The sequence below is a fragment of the Mauremys reevesii genome, linkage group 8 (assembly GCF_016161935.1).
Source record: "Mauremys reevesii isolate NIE-2019 linkage group 8, ASM1616193v1, whole genome shotgun sequence".
Taxonomy (NCBI): domain Eukaryota; kingdom Metazoa; phylum Chordata; order Testudines; family Geoemydidae; genus Mauremys; species Mauremys reevesii.
In genome coordinates, this window is record NC_052630.1 from 48,442,904 (window position 1) to 48,468,877 (window position 25,974).

The 25,974-nt window shown below is 44.4% G+C and overlaps 1 protein-coding gene across 5 annotated transcripts in view; it reads left to right on the top strand.

The window, feature by feature from the left end:
• The window catches only part of DARS2 (aspartyl-tRNA synthetase 2, mitochondrial), a 41,642-nt gene that overhangs the window by 1,365 nt on the left and 14,303 nt on the right, over nt 1–25,974 (top strand). For all 5 annotated transcript variants that reach the window (XR_005583731.1, XR_005583732.1, XM_039485088.1 and 2 more), the window contains 11 exons: nt 741–925; nt 2,346–2,445; nt 5,374–5,440; nt 6,014–6,115; nt 8,048–8,143; nt 9,098–9,221; nt 9,927–9,973; nt 13,740–13,846; nt 22,796–22,865; nt 24,117–24,296; nt 25,348–25,455. Coding sequence is in view for 3 of the 5 variants with exons in the window: in XM_039485088.1 (XP_039341022.1) it covers nt 799–925; nt 2,346–2,445; nt 5,374–5,440; nt 6,014–6,115; nt 8,048–8,143; nt 9,098–9,221; nt 9,927–9,973; nt 13,740–13,846; nt 22,796–22,865; nt 24,117–24,296; nt 25,348–25,455 (1,128 nt within the window). In the remaining 2 variants the exon portion in view is untranslated. The remainder of the gene's footprint in view (nt 1–740; nt 926–2,345; nt 2,446–5,373; nt 5,441–6,013; nt 6,116–8,047; nt 8,144–9,097; nt 9,222–9,926; nt 9,974–13,739; nt 13,847–22,795; nt 22,866–24,116; nt 24,297–25,347; nt 25,456–25,974) is intronic.

Below are 25,974 nucleotides of genomic sequence, written 5' to 3' on the forward strand. Positions count from 1 at the left end.
GACTCAGTAGGTTTACACACACATCTTTAGTTAAACGGGACAAGTTTGTATGTAGGCAAGGGCTGACTCTTGGCCGTGAAGAGTCTGATCATCTTTAGGGCATGTCTAGAGTAGACAGTTTTTATACTTAATACTAATTTGAATTACATGGAGTTGGAAGCAAGAAGGTGGAGCCACTGCCATGTGACCTGACCTGCTTTCTTTCCAGACATCACCAGCAAGTGGTTTATAGACCTCCATTTGAGATCCTCTTTGATAATGGAAGATGCTATACACATACAAAATATTAATATTATACAGGCTTGAGGGAGACAGGAACTAGTATGGATGACAGATGGGAAATAAAGGTGGAGTTTGTACATGTGATTATTATTTATATTACAGTATTGATGCCCCATTGTGCTAATCACTGTACAAGTAGATAGTGAGTTATGGTCCCTTTTCCGGAGATCTTACAGTCTAAATAGACAAATCAGTAAAAGGTTGGGAGGAGAAGCAGAGGTACAGAGAGGTGAATTAATTTGTCCAAGATCACATAGCTGATCACTGGCACAGCAGGGTCTCAGGTCTCCTAATTCTCAGGCCAGTGCCCTAGCCATTAGATCACATGGACCCTTCCGGGAAATAAGGGCAGCTGGTCAGTCAAGGGAGAATTTGACACAAGTACTGACTGAAGAATAAAATCTGAGGATTGCAAAGTGAAATTACTTTCCATGTTGTTTTTTCCTAAAACTGTCCAGTGTGTGAAAGATCCAGGACTGCCCTTTTGTTTGTCATCCAGCTTTTGTGGCCTGTAAGATGTCATTCCGCCACGGGCTGCGACTGCTGTACAGTCAGCTGTCTCTGTTCTCTAGAAAACTAAACAGACCGGGGTGCAGATACGTTTCCCGCAGTTTGGCATTTAGCTCAGAGAAAAGAGCATCAGGTGAGCAGGGGTGGGAGGAAGTCTGAATACAATATTTTATATTCACATATTGAATTTACAAAAATAGGTTTTGTATCTTATTTGTCTTTTCTTCAACTTTGCTCTTATTCTGGGTGACAGAGCCTCATATGGTAATCCAGACAGAAAATTAAACGATCACTAAAATGAGACATGTATTAGCACTTCCCTCTAGATATTTTTAAAATGTATATTAACCCATTTATGCTCTTTACTTTTTGCACATTATTCCCACATGGGGCATGAGCCAAAGCCAATTTTTTTGGTTTCAAATCACATTTTCCTGTCTGAAAACCGTTTTTTCCCTTTCTCCTACTGTAATGTGAAGGATATGGACAAACAGATAAAAATTGACTGTATCTGACATAAAAGTGAGGGAAATTTTTTTCCCCTCTAGGAATTTTAAGGGTCTGTAACAATAGTAGGTGAAATGTTTTCAGGCAGGAATGTGCCTAAGTTGAGAGTCTCCCTTTAACCTTCTAAAATACTATAAACTTTAAAACCCAAGAGCACAGTGTGAATGTTTAACAACCAGAGCATGAAACTGATTCGTCTGTTTTTATTGTCTAAGGACCTGATGCAAAGCCCATTGAAATTAATAGGAAGACTCCCATTAACTTCAATGGGCTTTGAATCAGGCCTTTGCTAGCCTTGTCTAAAGCAGGCAGAGACTTTCAGTTTTTCCTTATGTGGTTTTGTCAACACATTTAGACCTTGATCTAGTGCTACTCTGTTCCTCAACCCCCAACACAGCTCAGCCAACATGACTCAATCCATACCTGCAACAACACCCTCTGCTATTTTTGTCCTGGGTCTTTTTTGAGTATAAATTGGCAAATGTTGTGGATTATGCTTAAATGTTAAAGAACACCATGCTGGAATTAGGATGAGAGATCAGCAAACCTGTTGTTACTTGTAGCATAAGCAGATCATCAACCCAGGCTGCCAGAATTGGTATGTACAGGTTGTTTGACAAATATCACTGTTATGATTCTTAGAAAGCTGATGATGTTCACATATGGCCATGTTTCAGTTGTACCTCCCTATAGTTGTCCCTGTTGTTTTCTTTGGATATACAGTCTTCTTTACAAATCATTTCAGGCAAGGAGGTAGTGTTTCTATGCCATCCTTAAAGGCTGCTGGCTTTCACCCAAGAAGTCACTTTAGTGGTGGGAGAAATGATCTGTTTATATATAGGCCATAAAACAGATTTGGATTATTATCACCATAATGCCTAGGAGCCCTAATCCTGGACCAGTACTCCATTGTCCTAAGCACTGTACAAACAAAAAACTCTGTTGGGCAGGGACTGTCCTTTTTGTTCTGAATCACAGGACCTAGATTGCTCTCGTTTAGCATTTATGCTACCATTGAAACTGTTTTTCTCTGGCTTTATCTCAAGATTTCAATAGCTTTGTGGCTCGGACCAACACTTGCGGAGAGTTGCGTTCTGCTCATGTGGGCCAAGAGGTCACCTTGTGTGGATGGATTCAGTACCAAAGGTAAATGCAACCCACATGGATGGTGGAGAGGTTACATTGCTGGAGCCAAGGCAGCTCCTAGAGCCTGATTTTTGGTTATGTTAACAGCCCTTTACACCACCCTGGCAGCATAAAAGGGCTTTAAAATGTGAGGAAACACCTTTCTGAGAATATCCTCTGTGCAGGGTGGCTTCCTGGCCAGTATAGAGCACCAGCTCTAAGTGCCCTGTGCCCAGACGTGGGTGTAGGGACAGGTCAGGGTCTGGCCCAAGTGCATGCAATATAGCTGTTCTCTGTTTCCCGGGCCTACTGGGGAGCTGCAGAAAGCACAGTGTAAATTAGAGTAGCTCTAAGGCTGCTTTAACTTATGCAGTGGCCAGGCAGGCCCCCTCATGGTCCCAGAAGAGGGGTTTAAAGTCACCTTTGCATGCATACATTCCTCCCAGCTCTGCCCCATCTGAAGAGTTGGTATTGAACAATGAGATTCATGTCAGATTAGTATTTAAAACTTGCAAAGACCCAGGAGGGAAGTGGAACTGGAAGCTATGGACAGGCTTCCTTATGTCCATTGGCTTTCACTGTATCCACTGAAGCTCTCTGTGGAGGAGGCTGAGGAGCTTCAGTTGTTTTTCCTACCATTCTGTTTAATCAGTCAGAGGGGATTCCCTTCTACTAGCTCCCTCTTTTGAAAAGTGGAGAGAATGATACTTATCTCCTTTGTAAAGTTCTCTGAGATCTGCAGGTGAAAAGTGCTATAGGAGATCTTGCTAGTAGTAGTTTAACAACCGTCTGGAAGTGCACTGTGTTTTATTCTAGCTTTCATCTGATCTGGGATTAAGCAGCACTCACAGAAATACCAAGGTGATAGCTGCCTTACAAATATCTAAGATAGATAGATCTGAGGACACCTTAGAAATACTTGTAATAATTTTAAGCACAATAGATACCACTTTGTGCTGTGATTCTCTCAAATGTCCTAAATGAAGCAAGCTCAGGTCGGTACATGGATGGGAACCTACAAGGATAATCTAGTAGTTGAATCAATAGACAGAACTTTTTTTTAGCATCTGTCTGAATTTTTTTCCCCACACACTGTTACTTTGTGCTTTAGTACATGTACAGCCATGTCACTGTGTGCTGGGATCGTCTTGCTTTTCACAAGATAAGCAGGGCTGCTTTGGGTCAGTATTGATTGGGATGGAAGACCTCCAAAGAAAATTCAGGTACTGCAGGAAGTGGCACTGATGATTCATTACAGTAGCCAGCCATGTTCCCACCAAGTCCTCTGCATCAAAGTCCTGACCATTTACCTGTATTAAATATCCCCTGGGACCTTCCCCAGGAATTGAGTGTTAACCCTGGAGTCCTGACCAAGTTTGTATTTGGGTAACTACATTCTGTCAATTTAAACATCCACTGTTGTTTCAGTTGAAAACTGTGTTCTTTTTCATTTTCTGCCCTAAACCTTTGATTAGTATTGCTGTATGCTGTTATGCATTGCCCTAGAGGTTGCTGCATTACAATGGGGATGTGACAAAGGCACTTTTGGAGTCATTTTCCCTAACACTAAATACTAGTGATTAGTCTTATTTGACTACTGAATACAAATCCGTCTCTGTTAGGGTTTTCTACAGCGACCATCACATGAGTATCTAAGTTTTGAATAATCAGAAATGACTACAGTAGTGTGTGAACATTATAAAACTTATTGTAGCATTGTTGATAAACTAGTTTTGATTAAAATGTTTTGCACTGAGTGCTTTATATTTCTTCAAAGTTCTGCTCAAACATTAACTAATCCTTGCAACAACTGTGGAAAGTAGGTAAATACTATGATCTCCACCTTACAGAGGCCGCATGAGGTTTGAGTGTGCTTTTTTGACAGCAGGACTTAATTATGCACATTGAGAATACATATGGATTATTCATAAAATATAAATAAGAAAAATAAGTTAGCTAACTAGTTGCAGTGCTAATTCAAAGTGGTGAATATACACAATAATACATGCTTCAATGTACTAACTATGTTAGCATAGCTACAGTGATTACATTTTTTGCAAATATTTAGTAAAGCATTAAATCACAATATTCTTAGTACTCTGACTTAATTATGGCCACATTGGGCCACATTCTGGGTTCTAGCCTGGGTACAGTGCATGTAAGTTGGGACTAACTCTGGTGATTTTAGTGATGAGTGTAACCAAGATCAGAGCCTGGTCCTTTGCATTTTATAATGTAAAGATGTTGTTCTTTATCTGTTAGAATTCTACAGTAATGGGCTATATAGATTTTTATCAACAGTACTAGACATGTCATGGAACAGTCCTGGATGGAGCGCCAAGAAAAGGCTTTATAATTACTACAAGATTATGTTGTGCTCTCACCTTTCTACAGGCTCAGTAATGAATCCCATCTGTCAGTGCATGGCTCTGTTACTTATGACAGGTATATTTACCGTATCTGAGAAAACAGATCCTATCACAACAACTCTAGAGACTTGGATTATCCACATGAAGTTTCTTTATAGAAGTTGAATATAATTTCCTTTGTTTTCATTTTTTCTCATCTCTCCCTGAGCTTTAGTTTGATTCCTTAGCTAGATTTGTTCAGATAGACTATGATGTTCAGTATCAAGGGCCTGTAAATGTTATGTTGTGTATTCAAAACTCTTGTTCTTCATGGGTGTGTTCAAATTCAAGCGCTGCTGTTACAGTTTTTTATAGTCTGGTTTAGTACCTGAATCTAATCCAAATTAAAGATTTGTTTTGTCCCTGATTTCCAAAGTGAGTAAAGTGATTCCTATATTCATGTTGTTTCTAAAGTGCTTTGAGATGAAAGCCATAATGTCCCCAAAAATACAAGATATTAACATAGGCTTTGGCTTAAAAAGCAAAAAAGATTGAACCCTGGGAGAAACAACTCTTTCCATTTTGTTTTCATCATGTTCAGACAGGGCCTGTTCCTGGTTCTGAGGGACTTCCAGGGACTGACACAAATCATCATTCCACAGGATGAGGTAAGGGCTGCCAAGGGATGAGTCTCTAGATTTTTTGCTTTAAAGACTTTTTGTCCCCCATGGTGTCCAGGGCAGAATGAGCTGTCCTGTATCAGCAGACTGAATTTATATTACGTATTGCAGTCTGCTCTGATTTATGTACATCATCTGTGGCCCTCAGTCTCCTGACAGATTGCTAGCGCAGCCCCAGGTTGAGCAAAATTTGAGCACTCCTGAAGTAAAGCAAAAGGACTGTGATTACTAAAGCTCTTAGCTGAGCTAGAGACCTATCTTTGAGTGAGTTGTGCTCAGAATGTAAGATTTCTTAGATTGTAACATCTTTGGGAAAGGGGCCATCTTTTTGTTCTTTCTTTGTACAGCACCTAGCATAGTGAGGTTCTGGTCCATGACTGGGGTTCCTAGATGCTACTGCAATACAAGTAGTAATAATGTCATACAACTGGTTTCTAAAGAATGATCTTTAAATTTAGTCTGAGAGGAGGCCATAAAGAAAACAGAAAAGCATCCAAGCATGGCACAGTCTGCAATGTGACTTCAGTTTCCATGACATCTCAGTATTTTTTTTTCCTGCAGGCACATTCCCATGTTAAGAAGGTCTTGTATGATGCCCCTGTGGAATCTGTTGTGAGGGTAACTGGGACAGTCACCTCTCGGCCCCCGGGGCAGAAGAACCCGGTTAGTGCTTTGAAATCTTTCTTCGGATTTTCTAGAGTTTGGCACGCTGGTAAAGTGCACTGAATTTAGCACAGAGATTTTGTAGGTGGATTCATGCTGCACACGTTATGTCATTGCTTTGCCATTAGCAAGCTTGTTTTCTCCAAGGTATGATAATCCATCTTGGAGTGATGTGAAAGAATTGTGAATACAATGAAATAGAAATAACTGCTATGGCATGCACCTTCCAGGAACTTCAAAGCACTTCACAAACACTAATTAATTAAGTCCCACAATACCCCTCTGACAGGCACTGGTCACCATGAAAAAAGGCCAGACTTTACCATCCATGTTTTTGGTTTGCTAGTCTAAATATAAGAAATGCCATAGTACTTCTGCAGTAATTGTTGACCATTTTTACTCGTGCCTGCTGTCGGTATGTTTGATTATCCATTTTATAGATAGAGAAGTTGAAGCATGGAGGTTAATTTCCTGATTGTTCAGAGGCGTTCCATACCCACAGCTCTCGTTGTCAGCAGCTTTAAGTGACTCTTCCAAGACCATACACAACTAGTCATTGGAAGGCCCGAGTACAGAACCCAGGAGTTCTAATGCCCAATCCACTTCTCTAGCCACTAGATGCTATCACAAAGTATGCCAGCTCTGGGCTCCACAGTTAGCTTTTTTTTTAAGGCACATATTGGAAACTTTAATGTGGTCTTCTCTGATTAGTAGAAGGTGTTCCACTCTGTCCTGCAAGATGGGAAGGAATGGATAACAAAGTTTAGTGGTCTTTATTGTGACAGTGATGATAGATGGGAGAAAAACTCAAGTCTACCTTAGAATTCAATTGGGAACTCTACTGATGGAAATTGGTGTAACCTTTACAGTTCCTGGGTGTCATGGGGGGCGGGCAATTCATTTACCAATGAGCAGAACCATAGCTCTTCTCCACATTAAAGGTTAAGGGCCTGATACTGCCAACATTTATCGATTCATAGATTATTAATCCAAATGGGACACGGATCATCTAGTCTGACCTCTTGTATAACACAGGCCATACAGTTTTGCTGGTTTGAATAAGAGCATATCTTTTACAAAAAATCCCATCTTGATTTAAAAATTGCCAGTGATGGAGAATCTACCACTGCCCTTTGTACGTTGTTCCAATGGATAGTTCCCCTCACTGTTAAAAGTGTGCATCAGATTTCTAGTTTGAACTTGTCTGGCTTTAACTTCTAGCCATTGGATCTTGTTATACCTTTGTCTGCTAGACCTTCTGTATCAAATTTCTGTTCCCCATGTGTAGGTACTTTCAGATTGTGATCAAGTCATCCCTTAACCTTCTCTTTGTTAAATTATATAGATTGAGCTCCTTGAGTTTATCACTATAAAGTATGTTTTTTCAATTGTTTAATCATTCTTGTGGCTCTTCTCTGAACATTCTCCAACATATCAACATCCTTCTGGAACTCTTTACACAAGTTTCCACTAGTGGTCGCATCAGTGTCAAATGCCTCCCTACTCTTGTTTGCAATTCCCCTGTTATACATCAGTGAAGCTGAGGAGATTATTCTTGAGCATAAAGTTAAGCATGTGCATGAGTGTTGGCAGGATCAGGCCCTAACTCTTGCCTTGTAGTTGGTACGTGTCATAGGGAGAGAGCAGATTATGGGCAAGAAAGCTGGTTCACTTCTAATAGGGATGGATACACTACTGAAGGAGAGTGAGAACCGGTGTGTCTTAAATAGGAACTGATTGGCCTTAAACTGCCAATGAATATTGAGGAATATTTGGAGAAACTGATCAAGAGACATTCTCTGCCCTGTGCTGTGTAAGGGGGTCAGACTGGATAATCATAAGCATCCTTTCTAGCCTGAAAATCCATGAATCTAGAAAGAAACTTGTCCAAGTATTTTGCCTGATGTTCAAATCTATTTTTCTCTGTTTCAGAGAATGCCAACAGGTGACATTGAAGTGAAGGTGAAGACAGCTGAGGTCCTGAATTCCTGCAAGAAGCTGCCCTTTGAAATTAAAGACTTTATCAAGGTGGCTGCCTGCCTTTAGGCATTAAGCACTGGCTCTTCAGAAGAGTTAGAATTTGCCATGCTGAATGGCAGAGCAGTGTCGTTGCACTGTTGTAGGGCATTCTCTTCTTACTCCCACCTTCTGTGCTCTGGGGCAAGAGTTGTTTACAATGGAACATGCCTAGAGTAAGCTCTGAGAGTGAAATTGTAATAGCAAAGTAGAATGTAAGGCCTAAATTGGCTCCGTGCTTTGGGTTTATAAATATAATGACAGTAAGAATTGGTGGTATGATGGGAACAAGGAAAATTTGGGCTCATGTCCATCTTTTGTGATTGTGAAACAAAAGGTCTCAGGAGGACTAATGTGTTTAAAAGTTAAGGTATATAGCCTCACCCAGGCATGCGGCCAGCTAGCAAGAGAGTATATCCCTCCAGGACACTAAGATCACTCAGACTGATGGTTAGGTATGTCTTGCATCACTGATTATTGTGTCCTTTCTCTTCCCTATGAAATGTGGACCAGTGGATAGGGGTTGGGACCAGCATTCAAGAAAACAGGGCTCTATATCCTCTGTGCCACTGGTTCACTATGTGACTGGGCAGCTCACACAATGTCTTGTATCTCAGTTTTCTCCATCTGTAAAATTAGTTTAATAATGCTTGTTCACCTTTGCAAAATGCTTTGAGATCTATGATTGAAAACACCCTACAAGTCCCAAGTAGGATTATTATGATCTGTTGCTGCCAATTGAAAAGTGAGCATTCCAGAATATAGAGCTTAGAGCATGCAGCTCCTATCACAGTTAGAGTCAGAGTGTGACCTAAGCAACTAATGCTTTTCCACGTAGGTCATGAATGACTGGCAGTAATGCAGGGTCCTATGTTTTCTTCCACCTTTCCATTGTGGTCTTTGAAAAAGCTTTTATGGGCATCTGGTTTGGCTTTTGCTCTTTAATCACAATCCTTTTCTCTTTAGAAATCTGAGGCCTTGCGCATGCAGTATCGCTACTTGGACTTGCGCAGCTTCCAGATGCAACATAACCTGCGGCTGAGATCGCAGATGGTTATGAAAATGCGGGAGTACCTCTGTAATCTCCATGGTAAGAGAAATATATCTAGTGAGTATCTAGTTCTTAGCACTTTATCATCTTTTTCTTTTCTCCTTGTTCTTGCTATCTGCTCTACTACTGCCTGACATACTAGGGGAGAGGTGCTGGGCAAACTGCTGCCCTGACATGGCTCTATCTCCCAGGAACATACCATGGGGTGGGATATTGGGATGTCTAAAGAGCACAGCGGCTATAAGTCCCTTATCATGCCACAGATGATCGTTTCTGAATGAACAGTATGTATACAATAAATGTTAAGGCCAAGATTTTAAAAAGTGACTAGTGATTTTTGGGCATCTCAGTTTTTGGGTGTCTTTCTTTATATGCCTTTATAAGGGCCTAATTATCAGAGTGCAGGTGCTCATCTTAAAATTACTGGTCACTTTTGCAAAATTTTAGCCTAATTGTTGAGAGTAGCCAGTGCAAACATAAGCAACTATGCAGCTTGTTACATGAGAGGCTGAGAACTCAAGTCATGATAGGAGTTGTTGGGTGCTCAGCGCCCCTCAGTATCAGGCTGTGCCTGCATAAGTAATCTTTAGTCGTCCTGAAAAAGAATCAAGAGTCTGTATATGACTGAGGACCTGCATGCTCTGCCAGACTACCTCAAGCTGACTAACCACAGTCTCCAGTCAACTTGTCTCAAACCAACATTCTCAGCATATTCAATATCTGAAGCTTATGTTTGTTTTTTAGGGTTTGTGGATGTAGAAACCCCAACACTATTTAAGAGAACTCCAGGGGTATGTATGCTCTTAATCATCCATCTTGGCCTCCTGCAATCATATAGACTACTTACTTGCTCATGTGTCCCTGTCTGCCTCTCTGCCTTTATTTCTGTCATGTGTTACTACTTAACTGTTTATCTCCCAGTCAGGAGCATTGTTTCAGAAAATTCCAGGTGTGGGAGGCAGGCAAAGTCATATCAGCATATAGAACATTATATGTGATTATATTGTATCCTGTGAAGTCGGAGGTGGCAAACCAATGTGTTGAGGGGGAACTGCCTCCCTTGCCCCTCAGCAAATGTTGCTCCTGCTGCCAGTTACTAATATGTCAAATGCGTCCTTTTGAGGCATGAGGGGGTGGATAGGACAGCGTGATAACCCATGTTTTGACTCAGAATCTTCTAGTATCATGAAAGAACAAAGCTGCTATCTTGCAGTGCAGTGCATATGACTCTGAATCCTGTTTTTCAAGGATCATATTCCAGAAAACTGCATTCTATTGGCATGTATCTCTTGTGTAAGTCACTATAGTAGTATTCCCATTTAAGGCTATTTAATTTCCAATTTTATATTCTGGACTTTTATTTTGTTAAGTAATAATATGGTGTTAGAGACCGCTAGCCTAGTAATGAATGGTGTAAGGATCTATGCTCTGTCCTCTAACTGACATATCTTATAGTTAGATGGCCTTCTTAAATCCATATAGTTGGATAGCATGTTATTGTAGAAGTGATGAAGACAGTCCGTTGGGATGTTTAAGATTAAATAGGAGAAAGTTTTATCAAATCTATGAAAGGGAACCATCCAGTCCTGGCTGAGGAGATTCAACAAGCTATACACAGGACATTTTCATCCCAAACTTCTAGGGGATGCTGGTTTTTAAGTTCTAATTAATGTACACATTTGCAAATGTTCAGTCCAGCCCCACACAACAGATTTTAGCCATTTATGGAAACGCATACCACAGGCACTAACAAAAGTCCACCCAGTTTCTAACCATATAAACCTAGGCCAGACTGCGTGAGTCCTTCAGGAGTAAGATTGTCAGAGTTTGCATCATTGTTTTCTGCAAGGCAGAAGCCAGGTTGTTGGTCCTGGATCTAGCTCTGGTCACATTGGGCTCAACACAGAGCTGCTTTTTACGTGCTGACATAGAAGTGTGACTGTAGCAGGAGGAAAGATAGTCTGTCCAAAGCCCATTGAAGGCATTAGAAAGACTCCTGTTGACATGAGTGAGCTTTGGATTACGCCCTTACAGGGGAATGATTTACCACAGTGACTAGAGAATTCTGAATACAGCCTGAAGTTCTGTTATGCTCATTTTCCTTTGTACATCTCATCCTTAACCAACATGCTAACGTCTCTTGAGTAGCCATAGTAGGGCCAATGCTGCATTGACTATTTCAGCTATTAACTTCTTGCCTAGGCAAGCCACGTCAGTGAATCACATGAAAGAAATAGGAGGGAATAACTGTTGAATTAGAAAATGAATATAATGGGTTTGTAAACATTTTTCTCTTTTCTTTGAGGGGTTTCTTTATATTTTCAGAGCCCAGTTATCAGCTGCTCCCATTTTAATCCATTGTTAACCTGCCAATCAAAGCTGAACCCCAGTCACTAGCCTTCTGCCAGAGGACAGGAATCTTTTCAGAGCCCCCTGATGCAACTCCTTAAGTGATAAGAAGGGTCAGTGTAGAAAACACCAGGCATTTCCTCCCTTTGAGGCTAACCAAACTGTGGCTGCCAGTCCCTGGTGACCCTTGGAATCTGACATCAGAACTGGGATTCACACCCACATTGTACACATGACAGTTCAAAGTCCTAAGTGCCCAGCCACCAGGGCTGGCCCCAGATTTCAGTAGTGATGATTAGAATAAAATTTTTCTTAGTTTTGCAAAAGACCTCAGCTCACCCATTTACAGCTACTGTTTGTAGCCTGTTCCTGCATCTGAGGTTAGGTCACCTAAGAAAACAGTGGCTGGACTTTTCACTTAGCTCTGTCTTGAGAGACAGGCAGCCTTTCAAGAGCCAAAAAAAACCCGGCTTGTCAGCTCCCCCAGTATGCAGAGAAGGGTATTCTCCCTGAAATGAGGACAAGATAGTGATGCACCCAACATTCCCCTCCCAGAGCCTGGATGCTGGGCCAGAGTCAGAGGGGATTTGCATGGTGGTGTATGAATTTCCTGTGGGTAAATCATTGTAACTGACATGCTGAGAGGACAGAAAGCCAAGGTTGCCGCAGAAGAACAAGCAACAGGAGGATATAAGGAGCTGTAAGGTACGTGGGGTGGGCAGTTGTGTTATCTCATCTCCTCCTGTTGGTTGTTGTTTCTGCCACAACCTCCCCCTCCATTGCCTAACTTACACCAAATTAAAATGAAACCTACACCGTCATGTACATCACCTCTGAGATTAGTCCATCGTCACCTCAAAATATATTCACCTGTTAGGAAAGTTCAGAGACCTGAAGCTTTAGGCAGTTCTAATGGAAGAGATTTCTAGCTAGTTACCAGGGTGCAGGCTATTTTGAAACAATAGGGGTGGGTGTGTGATATGGAGAGAGAACATGAGATCAATGTTCCCTCTTCTCCAGTATCCTCTCCCCAATAGTTACTAATGCCAGATGTCTCAGTGGAAGGGTCAGCCTCTAACAGAGAGGCCAAGCAGATGGGATGGATTTATAAAGAAAACAGGTGCAGATAGGGTAAAAGAAATAGAATGTATTAATCCTTCCCTGCGCCTTGGAAAATGGGACCAAAACCCCCTAATACAACAAAGGTCACTGTGAAATACAGCATAAGGATCTTAGCCCACAGTAACATGGGAATATAGGACTGGAAAGGACCTCCTGGACCATCAAGTCCAGTCCCTTACTATCACAGACAATGCTGTCATACAATCAATCCCATTCATAAATTTATCAAGCTTCATTTTAAAAATAGTTAGATTGTTTGCCCCCACTATTCTTATTGAAAGGCTGTTCCAGAACCTCACTCCTCTGATGGTTAGAAACCTAACATGAAGTTCACCCACAAACTCTAAATCGGAGCTTCCCTGGCTGGCCACCATCTCCTGAGGCTTATAACTTTTAACCCATTTCGTGTGCCTCAGGTTCTCATCTTTCCAGCAAGATTTGGCTAATCTGGCTTTTTGGTCGTTGGCAGCCACCAAGAGTAGCTTTTACATGGGCAGCTGCATTTGCCTATTTCTCCTTTTCTAGTTTTCTGGGGGAGGATAAAGAAAGAAAAAATGCTGCAGCTATTAACAAAAAGAAGAAAGAAAACAAAGAACATAACCCCTTTCACTCCTCATTCATATTAAATCCACTCATAACACACAAAACAAGAGGACCCGGTACAGGAAAAAATAGCTAAGGGGAAAAAAACAGAGAGGTAGACCATCCTGTCCTATCCCCCACACACACACCCTGCTGTTGCATAGTGCCCCTAATTCTTCAGTTCTGTACCCTGGGAGGAGATTTCATCCTAACTTCATCCAGCTGGTGAGGATCTTATGCCCCATTATCACAAACTTTTGTAATTTGATCCTAATTAGCGTAAAACCACTGGTGCAGTTCTTATTCATAGGGAGCCTGACAAAAAGCTCTTTGGAGTCCATGGAAAATCTTCCATTGACTTCAGCTGGCTTTTGGTCAGGTTCATAATTGTTTACTTCTCTTTTGAAACTTACTACGCTATTTGCATCAATAAGATCCTATGGCAGGGTTCAAGTTGGCAGTTGTACACCCATTAAAAAGTCTCTCTCCCCTCTTCTGTACCAGGGTGCAAAGGAATTTGTGGTACCTTCCAGGGAGCCTGGAAAGTTTTACTGTCTGCCGCAGAGTCCTCAGCAATTTAAGCAGCTCCTGATGATTGGAGGTCTGGACAGGTGAGCATTCCTTTGCCGCCTTTTCTCTGAAACATTAATGTTATGGGGTCCATTCTCTTTGACATGGGAGAAGTTAAAAATTCCCCCACAAACTGATTTCAGTTGGAGTTAGGCAACTAAATTAACCTTTGAGGATCTCGCCCTTAGAGCTCTTTTTTTGTGTGGGTAGAATGGCCTTAAATGGATGAGGTAAGTGACCTAAAGTGGGAGAAGCTTAGAAATTGTAAAGCATAAATTGTGACTCTCAAAGCCAAGTAGTGGATTTAGCCACATGACTCCCATTGAAATGAATGGGAGGTGTGTGGCTAAATCACATACTTGCAAGTGTGAAATTTTCCATTTTAGTCTAATTCTGAACTAAAACTTGGGAGGAGGCTTTTCAAGGAATGGAATGCTTGAAAGCAGAAAATGAAAGCATGGTGCAGCCCTCACCTGGGATTGACCAATATAACCAACTCCCATTGAGATAAAACTAGACTGTTGTGTGTGATTGAGGGTATGTCTACACTACGGGATTATTCCGATTTTACATAAGCCGGTTTTGTAAAACAGATTGTATAAAGTCGAGTGCACGCAGCCACACTAAGCACATTAATTCGGTGGTGTGCGTCCATGTACCGAGGCTAGCGTCGATTTCCAGAGCGTTGCACTGTGGGTAGCTATCCCATAGTTCCCGCAGTCTCCCCTGCCCATTGGAATTCTGGGTTGAGATCCCAATGCAAAAGCAGTGTCGCAGGTGATTCTGGGTAAATGTCGTCACTCAATCCTTCCTCCGGGAAAGCAACGGTAGACAATCATTTTGCGCTCTTTTTCCCTGGATTGCCCTGGCAGACGCCATAGCATGGCAATCATGGAGCCCGTTTTGCATTTTGTCACTGTCACCGTATGTGTACTGGATGCTGCTGACAGACGCGGTACTGCACTGCTGCACAGCAGCATTCATTTGCCTTTGCAAGATAGCAGAGACGGTTACCAGTCATATTGCACCGTCTGCCATTGTAAATTGGTGATGAGATGATGGTTATCAGTCGTTCTGTACCGTCTGCTGCTATCATGGGTGCTCCTGGCTGGCCTCGCTGAGGTCGGCCGGGGGCACATAGGCAAAAATGGGAATTCCCTTCCTATCTTTTGTCTAAAAATAGAGTCAGTCCAGCCTAGAATATGGGGCAAGTGTACTAGAGAACCAGAGAGCGCAGCCGCTCTGTGTCAGAGCCCCAGAGATCCCGCAGAAATGATGAGCTGCATGCCATTCTAGGGGGTGCCCCTGCAACAACCGCACCCGTTGCTTCCCTCCTCCCCCAACCCTCCTGGGCTACCGTGGCAGTGTCCCCCCATTTGTGTGATGAAGTAATAAAGAATGAAGGAATAAGAAACACAGACTTTTTAGTGAGATAAAATGAGGGGGAGGAAGCCTTCAGCTGCTATGATAGTCCAGGCAGGACATTAAAGGGTAGCGGGGGAGAGGAGACCAGCCTTCCGCTGCTATGATAGTCCAGGCAGTACAGAATCTTTTCTTTAGACATGACTGGGTGGGGCTGATGGAGCTCAGCCCCCAGTTGCTATGATGAGGACGGTTACCAGCCGTTCTGCACCATCTGCTGGGAATGACCTATTTTTACCCAGGCGCCCTCGTCAGACCTCACTGAGGCCAGCCAGGAGCACTCACAGGATGACGACGAGGACGGCTATCAGTCCTTTTGTGCCGTACCGTCTGCCACCGGGGAGGGGAGGGGAGAGGATGCCGCTGTTTAGCGCTGCAGCACCCCGTCTACCAGCAGTATGCAGTAGACATAGGGTGACATTGAAAAAAGGCGAGAAACGATTTTTTTCCCTTTTCTTTTGGGGTGGGAAGGGTGTAAATTGACGACATACACCCTGAAACACCCGGGAAAATGTTTTTGACCCTTCAGGCATTTCGAGCCCAGCCAAGAATGCAAATGCTTTTCGGAGACTGCGGGGACTGAGGGATAGCTGGAGTCCTCAGTACCCCCTCCCTCCATGAGCGTCCATTTGATTCTTTGGCTTTCCGTTACGCTTCTCACGCAGCACTGTGCTGAGTCCCTGCTGTGGCCTCTGGTTATCATAGCCTGGAGATTTTTTCAAATGCTTTGTCATTTTGTCTTCTGTAACGGAGCTCTGATGCAACAGATTTGTCTCCCGATACAGCGATCAGATCAAGTATCTCCCGTATGGTCCATGCTGGAGCTCTTTTTGGATTTGGGACTGCATCGCCACCCGTGCTGATCAGAGCTCCACGCTGGGCAAACAGGAAATGAAATTCAAAAGCTCGTGGGGGTTTTCCTGTATACCTGGCCAGTGCATCTGAGTTCAGATTGCTTTCCAGAGCGCTCACAATGGTGCACTGTGGGATACCGCCCGGAGGCCAATACCGTCGATTTGCGGCCACACTAACCCTAATCTGACATGGCAATACCGATTTCAGCGCTACTCCTCTCGTCGGGGAGGAGTACAGAAACCGGTTTAAAGAGCCCTTTATATCGATATAAAGGGCCTCATTGTGTGGACGGGTGCAGGGTTAAATCGGTTTAACGCTGCTAAATTTGGTTTAAACGCGTAGTGTAGACCAGGCCTGAGACTTGGAAAAGACACAGTCCCAGCACATGAGTGCAATGCCTTTTAACATGCCTGCTTCATGAAATAAAAGCAGGAAATGCCAGAGAGTGGTAGGGAAACATTCTAGAGGAACTTCTCTTCCCAGCAGCATCAGACAGTTGGGAGGACCATCCCATAAGAATTCCTCACATGCAATTGGTGTGCTTGCATAGCCCAGTATAACATAGAAGAAGAGGAGGTTTGGCTGGTTTTTTTTGCCTAGAGTCCTAGATGGCACTGGTGGAGTGCCACTGAGATGTTGGCCTCCCCCAAGAGGTCACTGCTGGAAGGTGGCTCATCCTGGTTGGTATCTACAGCATGAATCATCAGGAGAAATCATAGGACTGGAAGGGACCTTGAGAGGTGATCCAATCCAGTCCTGTGCACTCATGGCAGGACTACATAATGAAGCTTAGAATCATAGAAAATTAGGGTTGGAATAGACCTCAGGAGGTCATCTAGTCCAACCCCCTGCTCAAAGCAGGACCAACCCCAACTAAATCATCCCAGCCAGGGTTTGTCAAGTCAGACCTTAAAAACCTCTAAGGATGGAGATTCTGCCATCTCCATAGGTAACCCATTCCAGTGCTTCACCACCCTCCTAGTGAAATAGTGTTTCCTAATATCCAACCTAGACCTCCCCCACTGCAACTTGAGACCAATGCTCCTTGTTCTGTCATCTGCCACCACTGAGAACAGCCTAGCTCCATCCTCCTTGGAACCCTCCTTCAGGTAGTTGAAGGCTGCTATCAAATCCCCCCTCACTCTTCTTTTCTGCAAACTAAATAAGCCCAGTTCCCTCAGCCTCTCCTCATGTAATGTGCCCCAGCCCCCTAATAATTTTTGTTGCCCTCCACTGGACTCTCTCCAATTTGTCCACATCCCTTCTGTAGTGGGGGTACCAAAGCTGGACACAATACTCCAGATGTGGCCTCGCCAGTGCCGAATAGAGGGGAATTATCACTTCCCTCAGTCTGCTGCCAATTCTCCTGGTAATGCAGCCCAATATGCCGTTTTCCTTCTTGGCAACAGGGGCCCACTGCTGACTCATATCCAGCTTCTAGTCCACTGTAATCCCCAGGTCTTTTTCTGCAAAACTTCGCTTAGCCAGTTGGTCCCCTGCCTGTAGCAGTGAATGGGGTTCTTCCATCCTAAGTGCATGTCATAGGTTTTCTCCCCCACTTGGAGCTTTTGGGTTCCAAGATGGGGACCTGCATGAGCTCCTCTAAACTAATCCTAGTCTAGATCTGGTCCTGCTGCCACCAGTTACGTTTAAAGTGGATAACACACTGCCTGTTCTCACCAAAACTCTCCCTGGGGAACACAGATTCAATCTCCCTGAATCTCAACACAAAGGGAAGCAGCCCACTTCCCCCCTCCCTCTCTCTCCTAGCCTACTCCGGAGAGATACACACCGATTCCACTCCGTGAATCAAACCCAGGAGGAACTCACTCTTCCCCCCTCCCCTTCCCCTGAATTTCCACGCGAGAAGGAATTAACCAAGTCCAAAGAAAAGAAAAGAATTTATTAAAAGAACAAAAAGAAAGTACACTATCTCTGTAATACCAGGATGGAACAATACACAGAGTCTAACCTATAAACCTGGAGAGAATTCCCCCTCCCCCTTTCTTTCTCAGTAAAAGCAAAGTAACAGCAATAGAAATAAAGAGATTCCTTCAGCAAAACACACAATTGCAAATGTAGAAATAAACTTATAATACTAGTACGCCTTTCTAATACTCACTAGACTGAATAGATGAAAAGTACTGCAGAAACCTGGGAGGACTTGATTAAGATGTCTGGACTCCCTTAACTCCCAAGAGAGACTCAACTCAAAACAAAGAACACAGAAAAAAACTTCCCTCCACAGAGATTTGAAATTATCTTGTCCCTGATTGGTCCTCTGGTCAGGTGTTCCTCAGGTACTGCTTGTTAACCCTTTACAGGTAAAAGAGACCTTAACCCTTAACTAACTGTTTATGACACGCCCCCCAAATCGCAGACAGTGGGGAACCCACACTGGCGGTGATTTCCTCCTAGAACTTTAAAGTAAACATATTTAAAAAACACATGCACTATGACAGATACTACTAAGTATGTAACCAACGAGATTTTTCACAGTTCAAGAACAGTTGTTAACCATTTGATTCTGGGAAATTTTCACGAGAGAGTGCATCAGCAACCTTGTTGAAAGCTCCTGAAATGTGGTGAATTTCAAAATCAAAATCTTGGAGAGCTAAACTCCATCGGAGAAGTTTCTTGTTGTTTCCCTTGTTAGTATGAAGCCACTTTAGCGCAGCATGGTTGGTTTGTAGCTGGAACCGCCATCCCCAAACGTATGGGCGTAGCTTTTCCAGGGCATACACAATGGCGTAATATTCTTTTTCACTGATGGACCAGTGGCTTTCCCTCTCAGACAGTTTCTTGCTGAGAAACACGACAAGATGGAATTGTGATCCGATCCTTCCTGCATGAGAACTGCTCCTACCCCACATTCAGATGCATCTGTGGTCACTAGGAAGGGTTTGTCAAAGTCCGGGGCCCTTAACACAGGGTCAGACATGAGCGTCGCCTTAAGCTGGGTAAAGGCTTTCTGACACTCATCAGTCCACTTAACTGCATTTGGCTGTGTTTTTCTGGTTAGATCAGTTAGATCTGTGTTTTTCTGATTAGATCAGTTAGTGGGGCAGCGATTTGGCTGTAGTGTGGTACAAATCGCCTGTAATATCCGGCCAAGCCTAAGAAGGATTGGACCTGTTTCTTTGACCTTGGGACAGGCCACTTTTGGATAGCCTCCACCTTGGCCTGTAGGGGGTTAATGGTTCTTCAACCCACCTGGTGCCCTAGGTAGGTCACTCTGTTTTGGCCTATTTGACACTTTTTGACCTTAACAGTTAGTCCTGCCTGCCTGATGCGCTCAAAGACCGTTTCCAGATGTTCTAGGTGTTCGGGCCATGAATCAGAAAAAATGGCCACATCATCGAGGTAGGCAACTGCATATTCTCCCAATCCCGCTAGTAGACCATCTACTAGCCTTTAGAAGGTGGTGGGTGCATTCCACAGTCCGAACGGAAGTACATTAAATTCATACACCCCTGCGTGGGTGATGAATGCTGACCTTTCTTTGGCGGGTTCATCTAGTGGTACTTGCCAGTACCCCTTGGTTAAATCCAGTGTAGAGATGAACTGGGCACGTCCCAGTTTCTCCAATAGCTCATCGGTACGTGGCATTGGGTAGTTGTCGGGGCGAGTTACAGCATTAAGCTTGCAGTAGTCCACGCAAAAGCGTATTTCCCCATCTGGTTTGGGAACTAGAACCACTGGAGATGCCCATGCGCTGGTAGAGGGGCGGATGATACCCATCTCCAGCATGTTTTCAATCTCCCGTTTAATAGCAACTTGGGCATGAGGTGACACCCGGTAGGGTGGGGTTCTAATCGGGTGAGCAGTACCTGTGTCAATGGTGTGGTACGTGTGCTCAGTCCATCCTGGGTTGGCTGAGAACAAAGGGCCGAAGTGAGTGCACAGCTCCTTGATCTGTTGCCGCTGTAGACGTTCCAGGGTTGTGGAGAGGGTCACCTCTTCCACACCACCATTTCTTTGTCCTTCGTAGTAGACACCTTCAGGCCACTCAGCGTCATCTCCTCCCTGGGCTGTAAACTGACAGACCTGCAATTCTCTGGGATAAAAGGGCTTGAGAGAGTTAACATGGTACACTTTAGGCTTTAAGGAGGAATTAGGAAATGCTATGAGGTAGTTAACAGCTCCCAGGCGCTCCTGGACCGTGAATGGTCCTTCCCATGACGCTTCCATCTTATGGGCCTGTTGCGCCTTCAAGACCATGACCTGGTCTCCTACCTTGAAGGAACGCTCTCTGGTATGTTTATCATACCAGACCTTTTGCTCTGCTTGAGCATCCTTTAGGTTCTCTTTAGCAAGGGCCCAAGAGTGTCGGAGGGTGCTTTGTAGGTTGCTTACAAAGTCCAGAATGTTAGTTCCTGGAGAAGGCGTAAACCCCTCCCATTGTTGCTTCACCAACTGTAATGGCCCCTTACCCTCATGGCCATACACAAGCTCGAATGGTGAGAATCCTAAACTGGGATGTGGTACAGCCCTGTAGGCAAACAGCAACTGCTGCAACACTAGATCCCAATTATTGGAGTGTTCATTTACGAATTTACGGATCATGGCCCCCAAAGTTCCATTAAACCTCTCCACCAGGCCATTAGTTTGGTGGTGGTACGGAGTGGCAACCAAGTGATGCACCCCATGAGCTTCCCACAGGTCTTCCATGGTCCCTGACAGGAAATTTGTTCCCGAATCTGTAAGAATGTCGGAGGGCCAACCTACCCTGGTAAAAATGTCAGTTAAGGCCTGGCACACAGTTTTAGCCCTGGTGTTGCCTAGAGCTACTGCTTCCGGCCATCTGGTAGCAAAGTCCACAAAAGTCAGTATGTACTGCTTTCCTCTGGGGGTCTTCTTTGGGAAAGGACCCATAATATCCACAGCTACTCACTGAAATGGGACCTCAATTATGGGAAGTGGCTGGAGAGGGCCCTTGACCTGGTCTTGGGGTTTTCCTACCTTTTGGCATACCTCACAAGACCGGACATAATTGGCAACGGCCTTGCCCATCCCCTCCCAGTCGAAGGACCTTCCCAACCTGTCCTTGCTTCTGTTTACCCCAGAATGGCCACTGGGATGATCATGGGCTAAGCTTAAGAGCTTTTCCCGGTACTTAGTTGGAACTACCAACCGTTTTTGAGGATGCCAGTCTTCCTGGTGTCTACCAGAAAGAATCTCCTTATATAAAAGTCCTTGTTCTACAACGAACCAGGATCGGTTAGCAGAACTGAGAGGCGGTGGATTGCTCCGTGCCGCCGCCCATGCTTTTTTAAGGCTGTCATCAGCTTCCTGCTCAGTCTGGAACTGTTCCCTTGGGTTGGAGACACCAGTTCCTCCGTAGACTGTGGACTTGGGCTTGATCCCTCTGGAAGCCATGTAGGTGATGAGGTTGTTTCCGTTGACTGTGGACCGCTCTCCGCTGGTGCACTAGGTGTTATTTCAGGCTCCGGCTGAGCCTCTTGGGTAGGGTTGTCTGCTGCTTCTGCCAGTTCAGGCCCGTTGGCGCCCCCTGGCGCTGGCATCAGTGCTGGCGCTGGTTCTGCCGCTGGTTGCTCTTCCAGTTCCGGTCCTGGGACTGGATGTACTATGGCTGCTGTAGTTGTTGGCATGGGATCCGGTTCCACCACCTCTGTCTGGGTCTCTGGTAACACAGACGGGGTCCTGGTGGATGGCTCAGGAACAGGGATGGGAGTGCCTGCTTGTTTGGCCTGGCTGCGGGTGACCACTCCCCCCCTCTTGGCCAGCTGCACATGGTTGGCCAAGTCTTCCCCCAGTAGCATGGGGATGGAAGAATTGTCATAGACAGCAAAAGTCCACTTTCCTGACCAGCCCTTGTACTGGACAGGCAATTCAGCTGTAGGTAAGGTTACAGATTTTGACATGAATGGAGAAATTGTGATTTCGACCTCTGGGTTGATGAATTTCGGGTCCACTAAGGACTGGTGGATAACTGACACGCTCGCCGCGGTGTCTCTCCACGCAGTCATCTTCTTCCCGCCCACTCTCAAGGTTTCCCTGCGCTTCGGGGGTATTTGAGAGACATCCGGGCCTGAGGATCCTTGGTGTGGTGATGGTGTAATGAACTGTACTCGATTGGTGTTTCTGGGGCATTTGGCCTTTATATGTCCCAGTTCATTACATTTAAAACATCGCCCAGCTGACGGGTCACTGGGCCGAGGTGGGTTGCTGGAGACTGGTGAGGTGGGACTGTAGGTGGTTTGAGGTTTTCCTTGGATTGTAGCTGGGGTCTTGATTGGCCCCCGGTGGTAGGATTTATTGTCAGTTTGTCCCTTGTTAGATTCGCTCCCCTGGGTGGTAGCTTTTTTCTTTTCTGCTAGGTCCATCCATTCGCCCCCTATTTCCCCTGCCTCTGTTACATCTTTGGGCTTTTTATTTAGGATGTACCGTTCTGTTTCTTCAGGAACACCATCTAAGAACTGTTCCATTTGCATCAGGTGGGCCAGGTCTTCTAGAGATACCTTAACCCTTAACTAACTGTTTATGACAGTGCAGAACTCTGCACTTGTCCTTGTTGAACCTCATCAGATTTCTTTTAGCCCAATCATCCAGTTTGTCTAGGTCACTCTGGACCCTATCCCTACCCTCCAGTGTATCCACCTCTCCCCCATCTTAGTTTCATCTGTGAACTTGCTGAGGGTGCAATTCTGTAGCCACAATTTAATTTAGGGTGCCTTTAATTTCAATTGCAGGTACTTTCAGGTCGCCCGTTGCTATCGAGATGAAGGTTCAAAGCCAGATAGGCAGCCGGAATTCACTCAGGTAACGTATTCCCAAACAGACTCTTTAGCTGCTTAACTCTGGCAAGGTCTCAGGCCACTTAGGAGATCTCATACAGCATTGTTAGTAGCAAGTATTATTGATATAGTCCAGTGGTTCTCAACCTTTCCAGAGGACAGTACTCCTTTCAGGAATCTGATTTATCTTGAGTACCCCCAGTTTTACCTCACTTAAAAACTACTTGCTTACAAAATCAGACATAAAAATACAAAAGTGTCACAGCACACTATTACTGAAAAATTGCTTGCTTTCTCGTTTTTACCATATAATTATAAAATAAATTGATTGGAATATAAGTATTGTACTTACATTTCAGTGTGATATTGAGCCTGTTTTTCACTTATGAGCCTTGTCTGAAGCCCAAGCCCTGCCACCCAGGGCTGGAGCCAAAGCCCTGCAGCCTGGTGCTGAAGTGTGTAACTTAGTTTTGCTGGAGGCCCCTATGGCATGGGGCCCTGGGCAGTTGCCCTGCTTGCCACCTCCTAATGCTAGCCCAGCATTTGCAACTTCCCTAAACCCGACCCATGACTGTCCACGGGGCCGCAAGCCCCAGGTCGAGAAACATTGATCTACATTAGTTGGGTACCTCCGGAAGACCTCTGGGTATCCCCAGGGGTACATGAACCCCTGGTTGAGAACCACTGGTATAGTCCATCCATTTGGTATGAAACTTGCTCATCACTGTTCACCTTGGAAACATTATTTGGCCTAGTGTTTGGGGACATGTATTCCACGTGCCCTAGCAGGTATTCACTGAGTTCTGGGATGAAGGATGGTTTCAACCACTACAGGTACCAGTGTCAGCTAGTTTGGTTATTTTGGCACCTTGGTGGTGAAATGTGTGCTGCTCTCCGGGGCTGGTCTGCTCCTCTTCCACAGGAGCTCCCAGTGCAGTGTGCTTGGCTCCTGAACAAGACTGGTTGGCCCAGCTCATTCCAAGTCTTCAACTTGTGCCCTGAATTCACTAATGGTCATTCGGCTTCTGAACAGGGGATTATTGCTGATACCATGGGCAGGATTCTCTGTGATGATGTATCTAACTATGTGAGGTTAACCGCATGCCCTTTGTGTAAGGCAGTTGTGGTATATGCAGTCTATTGCGTCTAATCCTCTTTATGATCACTTTATATACAAAGCCTTTGGGTCCCAAAAAGAGCTATAAGGGGGGACTAGAATGCAGTTTTCCTGGTGCCTGTAGCTAATGCGTAATGATCCTTTTGTTATTTCTTTAAGATCGATATTGAGATGTCGTTTGTAGACCAAGCTGGGATCCAGAGACTCATTGAGGGCCTGCTCCAGTATTCCTGGCCTAATGAGAGAGACCCTATTACCACCCCTTTCCCTTCCATGAGCTATGCTGAGACATTGGCAGAGTATGGGACTGATAAGCCAGACACTCGCTTTGGTATGAAGGTGCGCTGTCTCCCATTGGAAACATCTATCCTTTCTCCTCCTTTTCAGTGTTTCCTGATCATCTCTGTTTACACTCCACTTCTCCACGTGGATGGAAGTGAGAGTGTCTCGGTGCCATAACATCTACTGGTTCTGAAAGCCCTGCAATTGTAGCCGGCTCCTTATGTTACTGGAAGCTATACTAATGGGATATTAAGGCAGTGATGCAAGATGGATTTGGGATCTTCCAACCAATTTGTTCTTTTGGGTGTCCTATCTTTCTCATTTATATCCTAACTAGGATACATTAACACCAAGGACATGCCTTGTAGGGTAGGAAGGATTGACCGTGCTGGGAACTGAAGTCCTCAAATCATCCATAGAGACCACAAGATTGGTGAGAAATCCAGACAATGTGTCTTGCTCCTGACCTTGCAGGACCAACTCAAGAGATAGGCTAGTTCAGTCTCCCCAGTCCAGTTCATTCCTTGGTCTCTCTGAGGTTCTTACCAGCTGTGATTTTGGTTCTTTCTTCAATAATTGTTATTGTGCAGAAAATAACTGTTCATAAATGTAATGGGGGAAGCAGTACTGAAAAATGTTGCACAACATTTTATACTTGCTGCTATGTGAAGATTTGAAAGGGCTGCATCATGGCTGATCTGAGCTGATGTTATCCCATTGTGGGTATGTGTTCTGGGGAACTTGGGCTGAGATCACCAAACTCATGTCTCATAGGAGCTCTCATTGATACTATCTGCTGACACCCTTTGGCCACTGCTGACTAGAGGTACGTTCAGACTGGTCACCTAGAGGTGAAAGTCTTTGGATTCCATTAGCAATCCCCTAAACCATCCAGTCTCTCACTGAGTCTCATATTTAGACTTTCTCTTCCTGAAGTCTGTGACTTCTAAACCACTGCTCCATTTGTTTGTTTATAAATGCCCTGTGGTTTCTTGAAGCGTGGTTTGCTGTCCCGGGAGACCTTGCTGCAAATGGAGGACACAGGAACAGTTCCCCACTGCATGTTCCTGACATCTCTTCTCTTTTATGTGCTCTTTCTGTCTCTCAGATCATTGATGTCAGTGACGTGTTTAGGAGTGTGGAAATCGGATTTGTGCAGAATGCTGTCAACAAGCCCCAAGGCACTGTCAAAGCCATTTGTATTCCTCAGGGAGCGGTGAGTGGTGTAGTTCTGTATTGTTAGTGGCAAAGCACAGTGTAAAGAAAGTAAATTTTTGAAATTAATAAGCTCTGTTGATTTAAGTTTATCCTTAATAACAATCCCTCTGTCACAGTGTGACTGGCCCCTTTCTGGGGACATTGGCCTAGTCCCACCTTTGACTGATTAGTTGCCTCTCAGCTGAGGTTGTGGTGTTAGGTCATCAGGTAATAGTGTGAAGAGCATCTGGAGCTGAGAGAGGCCAAGGGGAAAAGCCTCTGGGGACTGTAGCCTGCTTTGGTTAGAGGAGCAGTTTTTGTTTTGGGCTTGAATAATAAATTGTGCCCAGAGGCAAGGGTCTGAAATAGACTTGGGCAAGCCATCACTCCTTCCTGGACTGGTGAGACAGACACACAGATAACGGCTCCCTCCCATGTGGGCGTTTGTTACCTGGGTGGAGATCATTAATATGGATCCTCATAACAGTACGGTCAAAGATCAGATCCAAGCTTGACTGTAAATCTAGAAGTAATTGTT